At 46.1% G+C, this 24,131-nt stretch overlaps 1 protein-coding gene across 1 annotated transcript in view; it reads right to left on the reverse strand.

Annotated features, from left to right (window-relative positions):
• CWC22 (CWC22 homolog, spliceosome-associated protein) overlaps positions 1–23,743 on the reverse strand; it is a 50,630-nt gene extending 26,887 nt beyond the window's left edge. The window contains exons 1-12 of the mRNA XM_015420143.1: positions 23,691–23,743; positions 14,742–14,847; positions 13,484–13,551; positions 10,057–10,173; positions 9,641–9,868; positions 7,613–7,741; positions 5,671–5,839; positions 4,766–4,819; positions 2,663–2,798; positions 2,363–2,569; positions 2,197–2,259; positions 1,712–1,813 (exon numbers count right to left, since the gene is read on the reverse strand). Of these exons, the coding sequence (XP_015275629.1) occupies positions 1,712–1,813; positions 2,197–2,259; positions 2,363–2,569; positions 2,663–2,798; positions 4,766–4,819; positions 5,671–5,839; positions 7,613–7,741; positions 9,641–9,868; positions 10,057–10,173; positions 13,484–13,551; positions 14,742–14,762 (1,294 nt within the window). The 5' untranslated portion in view covers positions 14,763–14,847; positions 23,691–23,743. The remainder of the gene's footprint in view (positions 1–1,711; positions 1,814–2,196; positions 2,260–2,362; positions 2,570–2,662; positions 2,799–4,765; positions 4,820–5,670; positions 5,840–7,612; positions 7,742–9,640; positions 9,869–10,056; positions 10,174–13,483; positions 13,552–14,741; positions 14,848–23,690) is intronic.
• Between the last annotated feature and the right edge of the window lie 388 nt (positions 23,744–24,131).

Below are 24,131 nucleotides of genomic sequence, written 5' to 3' on the forward strand. Positions count from 1 at the left end.
CACAGCTAACAGAATCCCTCTGATTACAGCCAGGGAGAAAGAAAGAGCGGGCGAGAGCCACCAGGAGCAGCGGCAGCCAAGCGAAGGGACAAAGTGGGTGTGGATGTCGAGAACACGAGGTACCACAATGCAATTTCTAGGGGCCGTGATGACCTGTCCTCTGGAAACTGTCAAGCCTTGGTACATTGTTTGGTCTTTTAAGTGTATACTTATCGAATGTATATAGTGTACAAATACAAATATTATTTATATAAATACAGATAGTATTATAAAGGGTTAGATCCACTTCCCTGCTCCCTTCCAACTGCAGACCACTGAGCCCCCTGAAATTCTGCTCCTAGGTCAAGAGAAGCAAAGTGGAGATCTGCAGTGGGAGATGTAAAATTTCCGGAAATTTTGAAGCTCGGAAAAAACCCGTTTTTTCCCGGAAAAAAACCGGAAAAATTCGGGGAAAAACGTTTTTCCCCGAATTTTTCCGGTTTTTTTCCGGGAAAAAACGGGTTTTTTCCGAGCTTCAAAATTTCCGGAAATTTTGAAGCTCGGAAAAAACCCGTTTTTTCCCGGAAAAAAACCGGAAAAATTCGGGGAAAAACGTTTTTCCCCGAATTTTTCCGGTTTTTTTCCGGGAAAAAACGGGTTTTTTCCGAGCTTCAAAATTTCCGGAAATTTTGAAGCTCGGAAAAAACCCGTTTTTTCCCGGAAAAAAACCGGAAAAATTCGGGGAAAAACGTTTTTCCCCGAATTTTTCCGGTTTTTTTCCGGGAAAAAACGGGTTTTTTCCGAGCTTCAAAATTTCCGGAAATTTTGAAGCTCGGAAAAAACCCGTTTTTTCCCGGAAAAAAACCGGAAAAATTCGGGGAAAAACGTTTTTCCCCGAATTTTTCCGGTTTTTTTCCGGGAAAAAACGGGTTTTTTCCGAGCTTCAAAATTTCCGGAAATTTTGAAGCTCGGAAAAAACCCGTTTTTTCCCGGAAAAAAACCGGAAAAATTCGGGGAAAAACGTTTTTCCCCGAATTTTTCCGGTTTTTTTCCGGGCCTTCACATCTCTAAGTGGGAGGTGGGAAATTGGGGGAAACTGCCCTCCCCTTCCTCTGCCAATGGAAGTGTCGTTCTGCAGGTGGAACGGCTGCTCTGGGTACAAATCCACTACACATCAGACCCATTCCACTTTCTCTTTTCTGATTCTACTTTTTCACCCTTCCTGCCACTAACAAATCAGCATACAAACTATCCGTCTTACAAAGTCTCATGTGAAGACTTGCCCTAATCCTATCATGGCCAAAACAAAGTAGCAAGAACAACAGTAAAAATAAATAAATAAAAATTAAGGTGTCAAAACTATAAGGTGGGATTTGCAGTAAATTCACTGGCAGGAGCAAAATTATACTTGGCGGTTAACTGAAAGAACTCTTCAATAACGGATCGTTATCCCCAAGCTTCTAAAATTGCGTTAGTGTCAAAAGGAACTTACTAGGCAAGATCCAAGAGAGTCTTTAGTAATCAAATGAATGGATTTATAGAAAAATTGTCAATGTTTGCTATGCTCTGGCATAGCAAATCCCAAAGATAGAGTAGATTTCATTTTCAAAATATTTATTCTTAATAAAAACTAAAAAAGTAGAAAGATTTTAACATGCACATAATGTCCCTCTCCTACTAAACTTCCACACTTTGAACAATCCATATGACCTGCTTCTTATTGCACACATACCTTCTTCATCTTCTTCCTCCTCCTCTTCGTCTTCCTCCTCCTCCTCACTACTTCCAGCATCTTGGCCAGTTCCTGAGTCACTGTCGCCTTCATCAAGAATTTCTGAAATACAAAACACTTAAGTAAATACCAAAAACAAATGTATTCTGAAGTATTGGAGGCTGCTTCAAGCAACCCTGTGTAGTTTTAATTCCCCATGGGACACAGAACTTTAACCCAATGTAAGAGTGTAATAAAGAATGCAGTCCTTATTTTAAAATGTTTTTAAAAGCAGCAACAGCAAGGACTACCACCACAACACTACAACACTACAGAGTTCTTCCCCTCTCGATCAAAACGCAGACAGTTCGCTTTCTGAAACAAGATTAAAAATCACCATTTTTTCACTATGCAAACAATCACTTTATTATTCCCAAGTACTATCCCAAAATACATTTTATTAATAAAATAACACTGGAAAGCTAAAATAAACTTGAACTACAAACCTTTTTTCAGTGCTTTGTACTTCTCTTCATTCTCCATAAAGTCAGGATCCAGCTTGAACACATCTTCAGGAGAAAAGAAGAGAAAATTAAACAAGGCCTTTAGGGGGGAAAAATGCTCCACTTTGAAGAATCCAAACTGAAAAGGTTATTTCAGTCTCGCACTTACTGAGAATGTCATCTGGATTATAATCATCTTCCAAAGGCAGCATATGAGTAAACTGATCCTCCTCCTCCACAAGATCCAGTCCATCTGGAATGACCGGGTGATCCTTGAATCCATCTTTGCGCACGGCGAACATGACTTCTATCATGTACTGAACCCGCTTGTCGGTTTCAGACTCGTGGAGAACGTGACGAAGGCGATCGAAGATGGCTGTGGTTTTAAAAACAACAATACAATATATTGAAAACGGATTTAATAAAACCGTAGGAACCGGGAAGGAAAATGTGTCAGCAGTATACATACCATTCACACCTCTAGGAGACACTTCTGTCAGTTTGAGGCCACATTCCTTCAGAAATCCAATCGCTACTTCAATACTGTCATCAGTAGGTCTTTCCAGAAGCAACGTGAGCATTTCCAAACATAAAACCTCGTGAGCCTTGCCAGGAAGAGCAAACACCACAAAAGAGGGGTTTTTTATTACACATTAAGTCTCTTTCTCACTTTCTATACCATGTGCATTTGAAGAAGGTGACAAAACAGGGCGTTAGTCATGCAAACAATTCCATGCAGCAGCAGGCGGCACTTCAGACACGTGTTTCTCACAGAGCAACTCACCCCTGTCAAACAGGGGTATTGCAAGGAAGTTTATGATCTAGCACAGAAGCCTGTTGATCGAAGCAGGACGTTCTGCTGGGCATATGTATTTGTTTGAAGCAGCCCTCCTCCATATCAAGAGCTGGCAGCGAAAGTTTAATAAACAGCCATAGTGGTAAAGTGTGCCATCAAGCGGCAACCGACTCAGGGAGACCCCATGAAGAAGAAGAGAAGAAGAGATTGGATTTATACCCCGCCCTTCACTTGGAGTCTCAGAGCGGCTTACAAACTCCTTTCCCTTCCCCTCCCCACAACAGACACCCTGTGAGGTGTGTGGGGCTGAGAGAACTCTGACACAAACTGCTCTTTTTCAAGGACAGCTGTGCCAGAGCTTGTGACTGACCCAAGGTCACATCAGCAGGTGCAAGTGGAGGAGTGGGGAATCAAACCCGGTTCTCCCAAATTAGAGTCCGCGCAATTAACCACTACACCAAACTGGCTCTCCCTCAAGTTCTACCTCATGGGGTTTCCAAGGCAAAGAGATGAGCAGTGCTGGTTCACCACTGCCTTCCTCTGCCCAACAACCCTAGTAAGTCTTCCTTGGTGGTCTCCAATGCTCCCTCTGTAAGCTGTGGAGCCTTGTGAGCAAAAATTCTACTTTGTGAGCAACTGGCGTTAAAGTCATGAGTGAGTGATTTGGTTGCTGCATAAATCAGTTTGCTCTGGAGCCATCCTTCCTGAGCAAAGACAAAAAAGTGTGAGCTGGTGGCTAAAAAGCTGTGAGCTAGCTCACACTAACTCAGCTTAGAGGGAACACTGGTGGTCTCCTGCTTAGCTTGCAAATTCTGAGGAGATCAGGCTAATCTGGGCTATTAATGCTGCCACAACAACAGCTATATGATGAAGCTAAAGCTGAAGGGCTGGCAATATTTGCTCTGTCCCTGGCATTAATAGGCAAAGGGCTCACTGAGCCATCCTGTTCTCAATGGCTTTGGCAGAGTTCTAACCCTACACACGACAAGCTGTGCACTTCTATGTATCGTACACAGGATTTAGTAAACCTGGGGTGCATACAGACCTAAAAATACTAGCCAAACAGACACAGGGGTTCGGATCCTACCAGCTTTTCCACTTGGCCTCTTCAGGTTTCCCTCTCCACTGTGGCCACTGTCCCGCGCAGCTTTTGTTTACATGAACCCTACAATTCCCAGCATGTCCTTTTCAATGCCAATAGCCCCCTCCCCCCCGCCATGGGTTGTATAAAAGGCAGAATACGGTCCCTACAGGACCATGCTGCAGGATCAGTACACAATCCTGTAGCTTGACTAGCCTAAGAAGTTAATTTAAATTAATTCCTTTGGAGAATACACAAGGCGTGAAAATCAAGCTAGCGAAATGCACTGGAATGATGCTTTCTGCTAAGAAACTCAGTCACGACTTGTTCCAGATACACAGCTCTGTTGACACTCTAAACATTTTTGATACTTGACTGGTAAAGTACTGGGTCTCTGGCTCCAACTCTGAAATTACCGAGGCAGGGTCAACGGCTGCATGGGGGATTTAGATGCAGGGCCATTTTTAAATACCAGCCACAGTCCACACCACAAAGCCACCTTACTTGGGTACCTAAGCACAACTGCAGAGTAGGAGCTAAATCACCAACCCCACAAAAAGAGGGGGAAGGGAGCGGGGGGGGGGTCTAGGATACCACGGATAACCGACACAGGACCCTGAAGAGCCTGCTTGCCTCTCCAATTCAATCTAACAATGAGAATTATAGCAAATCTACTACAGTACAGAACACCTTACCACGTTCTGATTCATAAGATGGGCGACAAACTTGGAGGCTGTCAGACAAAGTTGCTGCAAAAAAAAAAGCACAAAAACAGCATATTAGTAGGAATAAAGTGTCTGCTTGATTTTCTGTCCTTCTCCATTCCAAAGGCATTGAGCAGCTTACACAAAGTTAAAATTTCATGTTTTAAAAATGGTCAATACAGCAGCTCTAGAAAAAGGGGTGTGGCTGCAAGAAAACATCGGAATCACATGCGAGTTCTTAAGATCAAGGAGGAACAAAAACGTAAGCAGGTGCCAGCCTTTCCAGGAATAATTAGAAGCCAAAAAGTGCTTATTCAGCGAACGGTGCTGAGGACCATCTGGACAGCAGCCCTTAGAAAGGAGTCTTTTAAAGACCAACAGAAGGACTCCATGGAAACAAACCTGCCCCCCTTTGAACTGCCTACCACTCAACATCCACTCCGAAACAAAAACAAAATACTACATTGCCATATTTGGGAACTGAATGGGGGGAGGGGGAGAAAAGGGGGGGCCGCGTTACCGTTTTATCTACTATATCAAAATATACAAAAAAATTCACTAGGCATGTATTCAAGAAGAACAGCACCCACAGTGGATGCTGTTAACTTCATATCATCAGCTAGATAAAAGACAATATACAAAAACCACTAGGCGATGAACCTTTGAAAAGATTCTTAGCACACGTGGAATCTTGCCAGTGTTTTGTAACAAGGCATTTTTTTTTAAAAAGCTACAGGTTGGTTCTGTAGGGCGTTCACATATCACGTTCACGTTTATCCCATGGCACTCCTGATGACCAAAATCTCACTGGATACAAGGACTCTTCTACATTTGGGAAGTGAGCAACAGAGGCATGGTTAATCTCAGGCTACCCTTTTGTACAGTAACTTACGTACCTTGTCGTTTCTTCTGTACCCTTTGCGGAAATTTAGAATGAGCCTCTTGAGAATCAGTTCCCCGATATTTGGGAACTTGGAGTTGATGATGGCTACGACGGCTGCATACACGTGAGTGAAAATGGGTGACGCGCTCTGGGCTTGCAAAACAGATCTTGCCAGCAATCCCCTGCAAATGGAAACACACGCGCACACACATACTGAAGTCACTTTGCAACTCCTATGTTTTATTTACTGTAGTGCTCATCTCCGTTTCAAAGCCGTAGAGCCAGCGCTGTCCGAAGACGTTTCCGTGGTCATGTGGCCGGCATGACTAAACATCAAGGCACACGGAACGCTGTTACCTTCCCACCGAAGTGGTACCTCTTTATCTACTTGCAATTTCTTGCTTTCGAACTGCTAGGTTGGCAGGAGTTGGAACTAGAGATGGGAGCTCACTCCACCATGCTGAACTACTGACCTTCCACAGCCTGCAGTTCAGCGTCTTAACCATTTGAGCCACCACAGCTCCTATAACCACTGAGAATGCCCTATAAGGCACGCTTATCACACGAACAAGATGGTAACAGTCATAGGAATTTCAAAGAAGCACAGGAAGAGTCTTAAAAAGTGGTAAAGCAGTTTGGTTCCACTCAGAGATAGAGAATCATATACCCTCGAACAACTAAGTCAAGCTAAAATGGACTGGGGTTTGCTGAAAATCTCGCAGCTACTCTAAGACACGGAAACGGACTGGCATAGTCTCAGGACAGACAGTAACTGCATAAATTGATGATCTCATCACAAGTTGCCATGATTGCTCCACTAATCACAACAAATGAGAACTGACTAAAAGCCGACAGACATAGCTAATATTTACGGATAAAGAATCTGCTTCATAACCCTCCTGTGACTTGATATTTAAACATCTCCAGGAATAACAACCTCATGACAACTTCACAGATGCCAAAGTCAACCTCCATTACTGGAGGTTATGGCAGGCAACGCTACCTCCCTACTAAGAGTACAATTTATTAAGTATAATTCAGCATGAGAACAGTGAACTTTTCTTTGGTGCCAGGCATCACATTACTGTAAAATTCACACCACATTTCCTTATCCTCATCTGCGTTCTCTACTCAGTAGTTCATGTTCCTCTAGCTTAAAATATTCATCCTGAGACAATACACAAACACACTCTTATTTCCTGTTTCACTCCCCACCAATGCTCCCTCTAAGCTGTGGAGTCTTGTGAGCAAAAATCCTACTTTGTGAGCTACGGCATTAAAGTTGTGAGCGAGAGATTTGGCTACTGCATAAACTAGTTTGCTCTGGAGCCATCCTTCCTGAGCTAAGACAAAAATGTGTGAGCTGGAGGCTAAAAAACTGTGAGCTAGCTCACACTAACTCAGCCTAGAGGGAACACTGCTCCCCACCCCTTCCAAAAACCATAAACTCTCATTACGACCATAGATCAGAACACATTCACTTTAACACTAGCAGAATTGCCATAACTACTATCTAAACCTCGGCAAAGAGACTTGAGAAAAATCTTAGTTTTATTTTTAAAACCGTGAACTTAATTACACAAACAGAAATTGCTTTGTTGGCACAACACAATTTAGAAGACCTGCTAGCAACTCTGCACTGATTTCACTATTGAACTGTATTATACAAAGCTTGTAAAAGCACCATATAACACCGACAACGCTTTCAAGACAAGCATGACAAAAAGCTTTTGAGTTCAACGAGACTTACACACAAGTAAGTCTGTGCAGGATTGCAAGCAATCTTCACAGACCCCAAAATCCTAACCAAGATGGTCTTATTTACACTGAAACGCTGAATATAGCTCAAGCAGGATCTAACCAACAAAATTAGGGACTACTCACTAGGAAGAGACTTGAGATTTATCCTTTAAGGATAAAACAAACAGATTTTATTTGGAGGACTGAACACTTACCTTCCTCTGACAATATTTTCTTGAAGAAGCTCATGGATGATATTTTCAATGTTTGAGACGTTCACTTTATTGACAAGACCATTGATGGATTTCTTCAGTGCTTCCCAACTCATCCTTTGGTATGCTAAACTGTTGGCAGAATATTACAGGTTTATTTATGGACATAAAACTGGGAAACTTGATAAAAACATGTACTTTTTGTACAAATGCACACCACCAATTTTAAGGACTTTCCTAACCATATCAGATGTCGGAAGCTAAGCAGGGTTGGCCTTGGTTAAAATTTGGAAAGGTGACCTTCAAGGAATACCAGGGTCGTGACACAGAGGCAGGCAATGGCAAACCACTTCTGAAACATCTCTTGCCTTAAAAACAAGTCTACCTTGCCACCTAGTGGTGCATAGTGCTAAAAGTGCTAGAACTATTGGCTGCCAGACAATCTTAGGATCTCCTGGCTATTCTACACACAATGCCATACTATACTACTACTACTAACACTACTAATACCACCACCCCTGCCTTTCGCCCCAAGAGGAACCCGAAGCGGCTTACATTACTCCCTCTCCTGCATTTTATCTTCACAACCACCCTGTGAGGTAGGCTAGACTGACAGTGTATGACTGGTCCAAAGTCACCTAACAAACTTTCATGGCAGAGTGAAAATTCAACCTTGGATCACCCAGATCCAGCACTCCAACTGCTACAATGCACTGGTTCTCAGTATGACACTGCAAGCATATTTTCTGTTTATTTGCTCTTACAAAACTGGAATTCTAGAAAAGTATAGTGTCTGAGGACTGAATCCAGTCAAAAATCCTTCCATCACCAAAGCATGATTTCTTCACCTGTCCCTGCAACCAAAAACATCCCCCAAAACACTGCTCCTGCGTCACAGGGGAGCGCCAAAAACAGCAAAAGGGTGGAAATCTGTGAAAATAACACCCCCCCCCAATACATGTGTAAATAACCAGTAGGATTCAACCCTGAAAGAACAATCCCACACAGAGTTACTCCAGTCTAAGACCACTGATTTTAATAGACTGAAGCAATTCATCGTAGGATTGCTCCGTAAATCCACTTATTTTGATGCCAGCAGCCAACACGGACTAGTTAAGTCCTTTGCAAAAACCTAAAATCAAATTAAGAACGATAACCAGAAAGGGTGATTTTGGACTCCAACTCAGACCAGCTTTCCTCCCTTGTAGATGATGTAGAAGAACAAACAAACATGAAGTTTCAAATGTTGATCAGGCAGCTAGCTTTGTTTTCACGGGAAGGATGATCCCACTTCCAGGAATGTCAGAACAAAAGCATGGCAATGGAAGGGTAGAAAAACTTAAGGGCTAGTATTCTACATGTATTTTAGTGGCGAGAACAGGAAGGTAATTAGTGTCGGACTAGGATGCGGAGACACCCAGGCATAGTTCCCTCTAAGCTGAGTTGGTGTGAGCTAGCTCACAGATTTTTAGCCTCCGGCTCACAGATTTTTGTCTTAGCTCAGGAAGGATGGCTCCAAAGTAAACTGATTTATGCAGCAGCCAAATCGCTCGCTCAGAACTTTAATGCCAGTAGCTCACAAAGTAGAATTTTTGCTCACAGAACTCCAGAGCTTAGAGGGAACATTGCACCCAGGATCAAGTCCCCAATTACATATCAACCCCACAGGGCAGTCTTGGTCTGCAGGAACCAACCTAGCTCCCAGGGTTGTTGCGAGGGAGAACCACGCGCACCAGCCAGAGTGCTTTGGAACAAGGGCTGGATGAAATAAATGGGAAAGTCAGACACAGTCCTTTTAATCCTGGCCTTTGACGCAAACTGAAAGTAAAGCCACACTGGGCCTATTTGCTTCCGAGGCTCCCAGGGTCCCCTGTGTCAGTCAACAGCTGGGCACCTACCTCTGCACCATCCTACACTCCCAGTTCAACATCTCTCTTCTAAGACAAATGCTGCAAACCCATTTGTCCCATTTTAAAATTTCTGATTGCAATCTTCACCTGGTGGCGACAGCTGCGTAAGACGTTGATGTACCTGTTTTTATCGGTGATTTGTGCCTGCATCATCCGGAGCTTGGCTGGAGGAATGTATGCACCACCGGTGCGGGTGAGGATTGGATCCAGGTCCTCCTTCTTCTTTTTCGGAGGGGGTTCCTCATGAGCTGGTTTCTCAGGAGTGTTTCTTCTCTCAGGCGAAAGGGACCTCCGGTATTTCCGCCAATCAGACTCCCTCTCTCTTTCTCGCCTGTCCCTCTCCCCTCTCCTAAAAGTAGGAAAATTCCATGCATTGAAAGCAATAGTTATCTAGGAGAGCAAGGCAAAGCTAAACAGACTGCTAATAGTTGACATTAATTCAGAGTGAAAATCTTGTTTTTAAGCAAAAAAAAGTTCTGCAAGGAACCAAAGAGTATGAATGTATTAATTTCAGGGGGAGCAGAACTTGCTACTTACTTTGTGTCCATGTTTCTGTCACCGTAACGGCTCTTTTCTGAACGTTCACGGTCAGGTCTCCTGTGATCAGAGTAACCTTTGCCTTCTGATGACCAAGACTTCCCATGTTCCAAGTCCCTATTGTTGAGGTCAAGAGTAAAAAGGACGCACAACTGCTTTTAAACATAAAGACTGATAGATGCAGCATGGCATTTGTGGGCATTGCACAAATCTGGATTCGGTGGCCAAACTGGAAATACCAGGAATTTAAGCATCCGTGTATATAATTGTTAACATATTTTTAGACAAACTGTAGAGAACAACTTGAAAATGAGTGGATTTTTTAACATTAATTGTACAGCGTTAATATTCCACTTCTCTCAAGAAGACACCAGGCAGGTCACAAAAATATTTAAAGCCAATACGTAACAATAAAATGGAAACATTTAAAAAGAATACTGAACAATGTAGCATCTATAAAACAATATTTTAAAAAAGGCCCTCCTAAAAAGTCCTGTCTTTGATCATATGTGGAAGGATAGAAGCATGGCAGCTTTTCTAACTTCCTCTCATACACTGTTCCACCACTGGGAGCTGCAACAGGGAAAGCCAAAGAGATTGCACTTGTCTGCAGGAGGGGATCTTCAAAAGGCCCCTCAGATGAATGAAGATCACGCACCAGAGGCAACCCTGGAGATATTCAGGTCCCAGACTGCACAGGGCTTCAAAGCTAATAAGCACAGCACCTTGAATTGAACCTAGAAACTAAACAGCCTGTGAAAATGGTACATCCCTGCTCTAGGAAGAAAAAGGATCTGCAGGCCAATATATACTTGTCTGTACTCGAGGGTCATTTGAAGAGGAAGTACTGCGGGAAACCATACTTGCAGAGTGTTATAAATGAAATAAAGTAAAGATTTCTGCTCAGATACTCTTTAAAAGGACAATGAAAGAAGTTGCTTGAGATCAATTATTAAAGGCCTGATTGTAAGACCAAAATAAAAGGAAACTAAAATGAGGAACCTGGCATTTTTGACTCTGATAAACAAGTCTGTTGCAGAGATGATGGCCCAAGACAGGCCTGATGAAATGGGACATCTTGCGGTCTGAAAGTCCAGATTTACGAGAAGACAAGTCCATTCTTTACAAAAAAGACCATCCCTTTACGAGAATATCTGTGTCTCAAGATACTTGTGGTGGGCGTTGAGAGTGGGTTATGGAATAAGGCTAGAAAATAGGAACTAAACTCTAGGGCCAGCTAAGAGAGGAAAAAGTTCAACTGTTATCTAGCAATTGGCAAAACACAACAAGGGCTTGCCATAGCTTTAATGTGACACTGGGAAAAGTACCTGAAGATTTTACCTAGCAAAGAAATCAATATGCTTGAACAATGTATTTAATAACTAGCACATATATACTGCTTTGACTTGTTTGTTCTTGCTAACCCAGGCTGGAGAAAAATAGAGAAGTAGGCTGGGCAGCTTAAGATGATTGTGAAAAGTAATGAACACATACTCGAAGGGAGAGAACATCTCGTGGTTTGAAATTCCTGTTGACCCAACGGACCAGGGGGGGCTCGACCCGAGTGACTCAAGATTGAACTTTGTGGGGAGTAATTATGCCCTTTTTGGGAAAGTAGGGTTTTTTTGTCTTAATAAAAAGCAGAAGTGAAGTAATTAGGCGACCGGGAATTATTATGTAACTTCTTGTCACCAGCTCTGGTGGCCGGAAGAGGGCATTTTTTTTATTTTCCAAACCACGCCGGGACAGAATAAATATCAGGTCCCAGACCTCATTCAGGCGTGTTCTCTCAGAGCCTATTGGGCGGTGAGGGACACCTGCCGCTTGCAAGCTGTATTCAAATAAAGCTGTTTGACTGAAGGAGACTGTCTTGCGAATTCATTTTTGGTAAGTGCAAATTGCGCTAACGACACAGAGGAAGCCTTGGAGGACACCTGTACAAAGGCCTTCTCAACACATCCCCAGACATAACACTCGGCCCCCCTTACACTCAGCATTCCACTACCAGTTGAATGGAAAACCCTTTAAGAAGAACCCAGTCTTTTGAATGAGGTTTTCAATGCTTTGCGGTAACAACTATGCAAATGTCATTGTTTTTGTTTGTTTCTGTTGTGAGCCACCTTAGACATATTTCCAAGGATAAGTGATATGTTAATATTCCAAAATAGGGGGGAAAGACAGTGAGAATGGGGGCTGGAGGAGACTCTGAAGAGTCTAGTGTTGGAGATTTCACATCTCGCACTCCTCGAGCCATTCCATGATTTCAAAACCTGACCTCTCTACCCTCACGCCCTACCCCCTCTTCCCTTTTCTGCCTTCTACGACAGGAAGAAGAGACTGGATTGATACCCTGCCCTTCACTACCAGATGGAGTCTCAAGAGTGGCTTACAGTCTCCTTCCCTTCCTCTCCCCACAACAGACAACCTGTGAGATAGTTGGGGCTGAGAGAGAGCTCTGAGAGAACTGCTTGTGAGAGAACAGCTCTGAAAGAACTTGTGACTGACCCAAGGTCATGCCAGCAGCTGCATGTGGAGGAGTGGGGAATCAAACCCAGTTCCCCCAGGTTAGAGTCTTCACTCTTAACCCCTACACCAAACTGGCTCTCCAACAACAGCACCAAAACCCCTCAACCTTCCATCTATTTAAGGTATGCAATGCTACTATGTATAATTTTACTAATGGCAAACGCAGTGTTTTCCATCTCCATTGCTCTTCCATCAATCCTATTTACATATTGCCTTACCACCTGGACTCTGTCATCCATACACACGTTTAAAAGTTCTCTTCCTGTCCAGGAACATTTTCTCTGTGGTTTTATTTATTTTTTTCATTTTATTAGAGGAGGACCATGAGAGTACATGATGAATGCTCAAGAGGAAAATAAGTATTGTATGTATATTTATTTATTTAACTTTTACCCTGCCCACCCTGCCAGGGCAGGCTCATTATTTATGTGACCACGCTATATGGAAATGGCTGTGTACACGCAGATTCCCCCCCCCACATGTGCATGGAGCTGGGGGGGGGGAGAGATGCCAGCTCCAGCGCTTGGAACTGGAAGAGCCGTGCTTGTTAACTCAGATAAGAGACTGCTGCAGAAATGAGGGTTTCGGTCTGGATACAACAGAGCGGCAGGCAAGCAGTCGCTGAGGCTCTTAAGGTCCTTTAGATCAGACTGACGGAAGTTAGTTCCCATCTAAGCAGCACACAATTCACTTTATAATTATCTGCCTGTTGCGAAAGCAACATGAGCTTTCATGGTTTAATGCCGAGCACATTTCACACCCATTCCCAAGAGGGCCCAGTGCCAAATTGTGATCACTTTTAAACTGCAGTCGACAACTGAAAAATAGCCCATCCCCCCACGCATTGTTGCTTATAATGAATTTCGACTACTATAAATAATCCTAAACAGAGAGTTCCTACCTGTCTTCGGGGGAGGGGCTTCTCCGGCGAGGACTGTAAGCATCTGTTCTTTCATAGTTAGAACCAGGCTTTAACACAAAGGGATTTACATTTCAGATCCTCAGTACAGATTTTGAAAGATACACTTGAAGAGAAAAATATTGGCCGGGATGCAAAGAACTGTGTGAAGTTCTCTGCACGCGACAGCTTGGTTCAAACCCCCCCCCCCACCTCCTGAAGGTCAGGAAATGTTTTGATACAAGATCTGATGCAAATGGAAAGGAAAACTGGCAACTGTTCCCCACATGAGCAGGACCAATTGCTGATCACAGACTGGACTGCTTACATCCTAGCCACAAAATGGCATGCGAGACGAGCATCTCCAAAGGTGCTGTTAACAGCATCTTCTACAAGCCTCTGCACAACAACCATGTTTTAACACAAACTCTTATATTAAGAGTGGTATTTCCCCTGTTCATTCATCCCCAAAAGTTATAAACAGGGTAGTCACTCTTCTCCACAAAACACCAGTTTTATATTATAAGCAGACAGGTAATCCTCAATACCCAGCTAGGTCATACTTAACAATAACTCTTCAGATAAAGCGTTTTTCCTCACATGCTGCATTCCACAGAGGGCAGTTTACCTGCCTAGGCACAGTGGGGCAAATGTGTACATGCATGAAATCTGTACATGAATTTGCTAGATGTATTTGGAAGTTCAGCACACTTTTTTTTTTCCTGGCAGTATCTCTGGGCACTTGTCAGAGCCACTATCATGCAGATGGAGATGCCAAAATGGCTGCAGGGGGAAAAAAGGAGCAGCAGCCGCAGCGGCCACCAGTCACTCACTGGCTCTACCTTCCCTTTTGGTTAGGGTGACCCACAGGAAAGCGGCAGCCATCATGAAATCTGCTCCTCCTGCTTTCCCCCTTCTCCCCAGCAACAATGAAGTGGAACAGCCGCCTCGGGCTGTCGCTACTTGCCCCTCTCCCCTCCGGGAATTTTGTTTTCAGGAAAGGGATCACAGTTTCTACAAAATATTATGTGAGAACACAAAACAACCCACTCGCCCCGAGGTCATCAAGTGGTGGTGGGGTAGCTTCTCCTCTCCCAACAAACCTCCTTCTCTGGAAACTAGAATGAAGAGAAGCCACAGTGGCCATCCCGTCTAAAGGACAGGCGCCCAGTGATTACAGGACCTCAGGACCCCTGCCGCCCACCTCAGATTAATCTTTATTTCTTTACAACACTGAGCAAAAAAACCAAAACACATTTACCTGTGTTGATCTACTCTTCATTTTTGCTGTTAATCCACCTATTAACCTCGGAAATACTGATACCAAATCTATGTATGTCACAGGTATTCTTCTAAGAACAATTCATCTATGAAAGAAAAATAACCGAAATTACTGAAATGTTGTGTAAATAAAGCCACCCAGGAAAAAGGTAATATTTCAGTCAATAATGGAATTGCTCACTTGGTACAGCTAAGGGATTTAGCTAGTCTCTTGCTACAGACATCAGACTTAACATTACCACTTACATTATCATAATGTTACCCACTAATGTCACCATTACATTTGTCAAATAAAGACTTGAACAATTATCCTTAGTGATTAACCACCTGCCTCACAGGAATTATGCCACCGAGATCTAACGACACAATTTAAAAAGACCTAAGGGCACATTCATCTTCAGAGGAGGGGAAAATAGTTGCTACTCCATCCCACTGAGGGACCCCACTTTGCCTCCTGGGCTGCTTCTGAAGGTCTGGCTAACCACCAAGAAGAAAATTGTATGGGGCTTGGCGTGCTGCAAAATGTGAGGGGGGTGTTGGAAAGTCCCACTCTGCAAGGGGATCTCAAGGGATGCAAGTAAATAAGTCCAGGGCCTGCTTTGGATGGACAATCTCCTTCCAACGGGTCACCCCACCTGCCCTTGCTTCTCAGGCTGCTGGAGAAACAGCGGAGGTAGAAATGAGGTCAGGCCACATCAGGGGTGGCCAAGCTTGCTTAACGTAAGAGCCACACAGAATAAACATCAGATGTTTGACAAATAAACAAATATTGCACACATGTTTTTATTGAAAAATATGCAAATTTGCTTTTTATTAACATTAAATGAGACTGCCTAAAATAAAAACAAAAGGGGTAAAAATCGATATTGATAATATCTATTTGTCTCAAATTTGATATTTGAGAACACATTTAAAGTTGCTTTCTTTCTCTGCTCCCCCCTGCCTCAAGCCTACCCAGGGAGGGGAACACTGGCTGGGGAAGGGAAGACCGAATGGGGAGTGTTAGATCGCACTAACAAAGGACTCTTAGAGTGATTCAGCAAGTGATTCAGCTTTATTGGAAGTAACGAACAAGCACTCAACTCAGTAAGAAACCAGAACAGCAAACAGTGGGAGCTATGCTCCTTTTAAACATAACCGGGCTAATGTAGCCACGCCTATTTACAAATAACAACCAATGAGATTGCTAGTTTAAGAACCAATGGAAGTCTTTCCCTCGCAGGGACAAGGCACAGTTCTGATTGGTCGCTGTTGCAGAGCGACCAATAGGAAGTTCGTTCAGTGGAGCCCTGGTTTGGCTCGAAGCTTAACATGGGAGTCCTATGAGGTGATTCATGTCAACGTTTCAATACATTACAATTCCTCCCCCCTAAGTTAAGACAACATACCCTTGTTTATTATTTACATACAGTTAGGTCAAACCATTGTACATCAGTTATTCCAACATTAATTACACTCATAGTCCTTCAGATAAGTCGGCATTTGCCGCGAACGCTGGGACCTGCGGAGCGGTGCAGGCTCCATGGGCATACAAGGTTGTGGGTCAGAGTGGGGTTCACTACAGCTTGGTTCAGGCACAAACTCTACTGGGGTTTCAGCCCCGCACACAGGGGTCTGCCCTGACTCGGGGACAGTACCGGGCAGTTCGGTACTCACCGCCTGCTCTGGGGGTCTCCACTCCACGTCAGGGGATTCAGCCGTCGGAGAGTCAGCGCTGTCCTTAGCCCAACGTCTCCTTAACTGATCTATGTGGCGCCGCCATACTCGACCGTCAGCCAACTGTACCACATACATGCGAGTACCCACAGAGTCGGATATTACCCCAGGAAGCCATAAGTGACCATTAGCATAATTCCGTGCAAGAACCTTGTCCCCTTTTTCAAACATTCGTACCTTCGGTTGTGAGTCGGTACGCTCGGAATGATCGTCAGTGAGATCCGGATGCAACCTGTTTAACCGAGTTGTGAGCCTCCGCCCCATTAGCAACTCGGCCGGACTGCGGCCTGTAGCACTGCAGGGGGTGGTGTGCTGCCGCAAAAGGAAAGAGCCCAGCCTTTGGCTCCAGTCCCCTTCGTCCATTTTACCCAGGGCCTCTTTGGCCGTCCTGACCATCCGTTCGGCTTGGCCATTAGATGCCGGATGGAAAGGGGCCGAAGTCATTTGGCGTATGCCATTACTCGTGAGGAAGAGCCTAAATTCCTCAGACACAAATTGAGGCCCGTTGTCACTGACGATGACGTCAGGCAACCCGTGGGTGGCAAAAAGTCGGCGGAGCGCATGGATCACAGCAAGTGATGTGGTCGATTTCATATGCACGACCTCCAGCCATTTGGACATAGCGTCCACCACAATTAGGAACATTTGCCCCTGGAGAGGGCCAGCAAAATCTATATGCAATCTGGCCCAGGGTTTACCAGATGACTCCCAGCCTTGGGGTGTAGCTTGTGGGGGATCGGGTCTGACTTGCTGGCATTTGGGACACCCTCGTACCCATTCTTCGATCTCTTTGTCCAGCCCCGGCCACCAGACATACCCTCTGGCCAACGCTTTGGTGTGTACCATACCGGGGTGACCCTCGTGCAGCGACTCTAACACTCTCGTCCTGAGTTTGTCAGGAACCACCACCCTGTTCCCCCATAATACACAGCCCTTAGAAATGGATAGTTCATTTTGACGGCTTTTGTAAGGGCCGAACTCCGGTTCAACGCTTCCAACCGGCCACCCCCTCCAAACCCAGTTTAATACTCGGGACAGCACGCTATCCTTGGCCGTGTGTGCTGCAATGTCCCTGGATGATACCGGGGGTCGAGGAAGCTCCTCAATTGCCAAGACCTCACAGGCGGGGGCAGGGTCTGCGCCAATGTCCGGCACCGGGCACCGGCTGAGGGCATCCGCATGCCCAATCGCTTTCCCAGGCCGGTGCTCTAAGTCAAAATCATAAGCCTGCAAAAATATCGCCCATCTAAGCATGCGTGGGGACATGATGTTTGGCAATTGCTTATCGGGCGCAAAAATCCCCAGTAGCGGCTTGTGGTCAGTGACCAGCAAAAATCGTCTGCCAAAAATAAAATCATGGAACTTTTTGACAGCCGCTACCAACGCCAGACCCTCCTTGTCTATCTGGGCATAGTTCCGCTCTGCCGCAGATAGTGATCTAGAATAAAAAGCGATAGGCGCTTCGCTCCCATCAGGCATCAGATGGCTTAAAACTGCGCCTACTCCAAACGGTGAAGCGTCAGCAGCTAACACCAGGAGCTTGTGTTCATCATAATGCGTGAGTACGGCATTAGATGTCAGCAGCTCCTTGACTCCCACAAAAGCCTTTTCCTCGGCCTGCCCCCACTTCCATTTTGCCTCCTTGTGCAAAAGCGCGTGCAAAGGGGCCGCCACTGATGCCTTATGCGGTAAAAACGCATGATAAAAATTCAGGAGTCCTAAAAAGGATTGGAGCTCCTTCTTACTCACCGGCCTGGGGGCGTTTTGGATTGCAGATACCTTCTCATCCGTGGGGTGGACTCCCTCTGCGTCAATGCGAAACCCCAGGAAGTCCACACTTTCCACCCCGAGCGTGCATTTTGAGCGCTTAACTCTGAGGCCGGCATTTTGAAAACGCCTGAGGACCTCTTTAACCCGGTCCAGTAGTTCCTGTTCAGACCCGCCCGCAATCAGCACGTCGTCAAAATAGGGCACTGTGCCAGGTACCCCCCTTAGTAGACGTTCCATGAGGCCCTGAAAAATCCCAGGTGCTACGTTGACCCCGAATTGCAGCCTGTTCACTTTAAAAGCCCCTTGGTGGGTTACAATTGTTTGGGCCTCGGCAGCCTCCGGGGTGACAGGCAACTGCTGGTATGCCTGGGCCAGGTCAAATTTGGCGAAAATCTTGCCACCCCCCAGGGAAGCCAAAATGTGGCTTATTACCGGGACCGGGTACGAATGTTGCTGCAGCGCCTTGTTAATCGTACATTTGTAATCGGCGCATAGTCGTATGGACCCATCTGATTTGACAGGGGTTACGATCGGGGTCTCCCATTTGCTGTATGGTACTGGCTCTAAAACCCCTTGCTCAACTAGTTTGTCAATCTCTTTTTCCACCTTATGTTTGAGAGACACAGGTACTTTCCGATACTTCAACCTAATAGGTTTGACTGACGGATCTAAGTCAAACGCAACCGGGGGGCCCTTGTACCTTCCCAACCCTTCGGCAAATACATCAGGGAACAGGTCGTACAGCATGCCCCATTTATTTTCAGACATCCTGTTAATCCCAGAAATACCGATGCCCAATGGCTCAAACCAATCTAACCCTAGCAGGTTAACCCGGTCTCCCTCTGCAATCAGGAATGACAGTTTAACACATTTCCCCTTATACTCAACAGTAACAGAGTCCCGTCCGGCCAAGGGAATTCGGTTGCCCTGGAAGTCGGACACTCTGGTTCCCGCAGGCTGGAGCCGCCGCCGGCTTCGGTTCGGGAACAACTGGCGCCAGGACGCGGCAGAAATCACCGTCACGGACGATCCTGAGTCCACCTCCATTGTACAGGGTCGGCCGTCGAGGAGTGGAGTCACGGTGATCTTGCCCTGGCTGCTGGTGCGATTTACGGCCGATGCGCTCGACAAGGTCGCCGTCAACTGGCAGCTTGCTTCCGATGCTGAGGAACGGGTCTTGCCTTGGGTGCTGACTGGAGTGCCCCTCTGCGCTGACCGGTTGTTAGTTGAGGGATCCTTCTTCGCTGATCTGCAGACTCTGGCCAGATGACCACGCCGCCCACACGCTCTGCAGTCGACATCACGAGCCCAACAGGAGCCGCGCTGGTGCTTCCCGCCACAACCGGAGCAAGGCTTGACGTTGGTAGTCTTCGCTGGGGTCCGCTTGCCTCGAACCGCGTTGACGTCATCATCCGCGTCTTCGCCCTCGCTGTCTCGTTGAGCGTGTATACTGGGCTCTGCCACCCGCTGGCGGACCTCCTTCGTGGACTTCTCCGCTGCTTCCGCGGCCACGGCCTCTTCGTAGGCCACTGCCCAGGTCAGGGTGGTGCGGGCGAACAGCCTCTGTTGCAGCCTTTCATCTTTGAGACCGCAGACGAGACGGTCTCTGAGGGCTTCCTCCACGTTGTGGAAATTACATGGCCGTGCGGCTTTGCGAAGGGCCGCCACGAAATCTGCGATGGTCTCGCCTCCGGCCTGGTTCCGCTTGTAAAAAGCGTGCCGGCAGGCGATCTCCGACGGTTGTGGAGAATAGTGAGCCTTAAGCTTCTCCGTGATGTCAGCGTAGGTGACAGTCTTTATATCAGTTGGGGCCACCAACGACCTGGCTATGTCGAAGGTCCCCTTCCCGCAGGAACTCAGGAGGCATGCTCGTTTCTTCGCCTCATCGGTGATGTCGTGGGTCTCCAGATGGAACTCGAACCTGGACAGGTAGGAGTCCCAGTCTTCTGAGGAGGGTTCGAAGCACTCGAACTTCTGGCTTCCAGCCATCGGGGGAGACTTGGGCACCGGAGCTGGTGGCGCCTCCGCCGGATCGGCTGCTGTGCTCTGCTCGCTTTCTTCCGAGTCCGAAGTGTGGATGTCCGCAGGGCTGCCTACCTGCTCTAACATCCCACCTTCGTCGCCAATTGTTAGATCGCACTAACAAAGGACTCTTAGAGTGATTCAGCAAGTGATTCAGCTTTATTGGAAGTAACGAACAAGCACTCAACTCAGTAAGAAACCAGAACAGCAAACAGTGGGAGCTATGCTCCTTTTAAACATAACCGGGCTAATGTAGCCACGCCTATTTACAAATAACAACCAATGAGATTGCTAGTTTAAGAACCAATGGAAGTCTTTCCCTCGCAGGGACAAGGCACAGTTCTGATTGGTCGCTGTTGCAGAGCGACCAATAGGAAGTTCGTTCAGTGGAGCCCTGGTTTGGCTCGAAGCTTAACATGGGAGTCCTATGAGGTGATTCATGTCAACGTTTCAATACATTACAGGGAGGCATGCCTTCGTTTCCCCAGCTGTTCTGCCGGGAGACGCACAATATGTGTGAAAGAGCCACATGTAGCTCCCAGGCCACAGTTTGGCCACCCCTGAGCTACATGCCAACATCGCATCTGAGCAAAAGCCTGCATGTGAGGTCAGTTGACACTCTAGAATACCATAGAGCTTCTGGAGAGTAAGTTGCTGGGCCAACATCATGTCCAGTCATGGCATGTAGCCTGATGTCATTTCTGCTCCATGCTCTGCCCCAGAAGCCCCTGACACCAGGAATTCCTAGATACAAGCCATGGTGATTATTCCACCGACCATCGCCTGGCACCATATGCTGCCTACATGGAATGGTGTTTTGGGTATGGTTGGCTCCAGTTTTTTGCTGATGAAAAAGGAAACAGACCCCTCCCTTGACCACACGCAAAAATGGTTATGCCGGGGAAAGCGATGCAAAATAGGGCTGTAGTAAGAGGGGGTGTTAAGGGAGGTTGGGGTGGGGGGAAGCTGGTTGGATCCACTCAGATTACTGTGCACAGTGTCACAGCAAACGAACTGTCAAAAAGCCCCAACTCAAATCATTTCAAAGCTACAATCAAAATGAGAATCCCAACGACTGTTCCAAAAGTAGCAACTATTGTTAAAGTTGTTATCCTTCTACACAAAAGCTTGATGAAATCCTACAGAACAAAACTCTAGCGGCACCTTAAAGCCTAACAACATCTCTTTCAATACTAGCTTTCATGATTAACAATCCTGCCTCTTTATGCTACTCTGCTCTCTTCTTCAAAGCACAAACTGTTAATCTTCACCATAGTGGATGATACATACAGCAAAACATTCAAACTTGCACTTGTCTCAAGGACTCATTAAGGAAAAACCAAGAAAGATGCTAATTTCTCATCGTCATATTCCCCTTCTTCTTTTTGGTTAGGTTCCTCCCTAATAAGCCTCTCCTCATATGCCAAGAATGAATTTAGTGCAGCAATCCTTACTGAGACCACCACTGTATAGATCGTCAGGCATACAAAGATATTCCGGATACAAAATACATGCACAACCTGTGACAGTGAATACAACAGAACCATGGTGCTCTCTAAATTTAGGCATCTTGCTATAGCAACAGTGTTTCAGAATTCCAGACCCTGATGCTGTTGATGGTTCCTTTTGGATTTGGAAACCTCACAGTATTCAGGGATTTTTTTTTTGGAGAGGGAAGTACAGAAAACAGCAAACAGCCAAGACAGGAGCTGAAGCAGAGCCTGAAAAATTCCCATACAAAGTTGTACCCAGATAAGCAATTTGCACCCATTTTCTAAGATGACAGAGGTATATTAGCAACCAATAACTCCAGTTAGCAATTTCCTGCACAGAACTAGGGGGGGGGGGGACTGAAAGCACACAGGAACTATTAACTGAGGATAGCTCAATGTGTATAGGGTGTATCAGTAAAAAGCAGCACAGATGCAAATGTTATGTAAGAGCTGCCCCTAAAGAAAGGAGTCATACTCAAACAGATTGTTTTTCTAACACTTGTTAAGGGATTTTCTTATCACTCTTTTCCCTATTACTTTTATGTAGCAGCCTTTTGCAAGATGGATTACCAGCAACAACCCCCTCCAACAGAATAGGCACACTCTCTACTGCTATTGCATTGATAACCGGCATGGAAGGGTAGTACATGCTCAAGGACCTGGATCTGGTCTCTGGGCCCCCAGTTCATTAATCCCACATGTGTGTACATGCACACCACTACAGACAGATAGCATTTTCCTCCCACCTCAATATATTAGTCACAATACTCCCCCACACCCCAATTCCTTGGGAACCAAGCAGGAAGAAGCCTTGCTTAATATAGAGGCATACCTACATTCAAATACATACTCACTCCAGATATACCAAGATCAATACAGGTATCTACACTTACATAGTAAACATTTGTCTACATTTTTAATACACAAACTGATCTTGAAAATCGGCTTCTTCCTGCTTGTATCTCAGGGTACTGTCATCCTGCCAGGAAGAGTCTTACAGGGACATCCTAAGCAGAGTTGCACCTTTCTAAGTCCACTGAAGGGTACAGCACTGCTTCCAATGGCACTGTAAAACATGCACTTAGTAACGCGGGATAATCTAGTGGGAATGGTACAGGAAGACACAGTTAATACTTTGAGTTTAAAAAATCAACAGGTCACTTTCAGAAGGTTACAGTCAAAAGGTCAAAAAACACAGATGAAAATAATAAGCATGCACACAGCACATACATATGCCTACATTTATTTTTACATATCAACCAGAGACCTTACGAGGGGCTACCAGCCATACTGACAGGAGAGCGTCCAGAGGCTGTACGTCTCCAAATACCAGTGTGCTAGAAGGCAACACCGGTGTAGGCCTTGGCGTCTGTGCCGTTTCTTTGCCCTCCGGGCAGCTGTCTGGCCAGTGTGAAAGACGCGATACTGGACCAGCTGGGCACTCCTGGACCGGACTACCCCCTTTGCAGCCCACTGTCTTCAGTCGCCCTAACTGAGCGAACTCACAGAACAACTCTGAGGATAAATCGCAATTCAACCACCGGTCTAATTAAAAGGGGCGCCCTCTTATGCCCTCGTATCAAAAACCCGATCTTGATTCTGTACACATGCAAACACGGGCGAGCCATTCACTGCAGCGCGTATTCACACGTGTACGTTGGATTTAGACACACGTGTACCCGCAGCGTGCCCTCGCGATGAAGCGCCCCAGCCCCACGAGAGGCCGCTTCGTACGGGTCCTGTTTCCTGGGGAGAGGCGGCCTCCGAAGGATCCCGGCCAGGCGAAAGAGGCCGAGGGAGATCGCCCGCCTCCCTCCCACGAGACACCCACCGCCCCCCGGCTGTTTTCCCCTCAGAGCCGAAAGACCGTGGAAGGGGGTGGGGGGCGGGGTCGTCCCGTTTCCTGTCAGCCCACCTTCACCACTTACCTTCGCCTCCCGCTCGCGCCTCCGACGGCAATCCTACCACTTCCGCCCAGTCAGGGGAAAAGGCGGGACTTCCGGGCCGGAAGGAAACAGTCCCACTCCGGTATTTTGATTTAAAAAAAAAAACAACCCAACAAGGTCGTCGCCTTCGTATCTGAGAGTAAAGTGAAACAGGACGTCCTGCTTTTAACGCAAAAATAAATAAATAAATCTGAGGTCGGTCGTGGCCGGGGAAGGGGTATGACGTCACCAAAAGGGGCGGCTTGTCTCTCTGTATCCCTCTCGCTAGACTACAGCTCCCAGCGTTCGTTGCGGTGGCTCAGTTTGAGGGACTACAGTTCCGAGGACGCCGCTTTGAGTCGTGCTGAACATATCGGTACTGTCGCTTCTGAAACCGTAAGAATGTAAGAGAACAGAACATGTTGGATTAGGCCAGTGGCCCAT

The sequence above is a fragment of the Gekko japonicus genome, unplaced genomic scaffold, assembly GCF_001447785.1.
Source record: "Gekko japonicus isolate JY-2015 unplaced genomic scaffold, Gekko_japonicus_V1.1 scaffold51, whole genome shotgun sequence".
Classification (NCBI taxonomy): Eukaryota; Metazoa; Chordata; class Lepidosauria; order Squamata; family Gekkonidae; genus Gekko; species Gekko japonicus.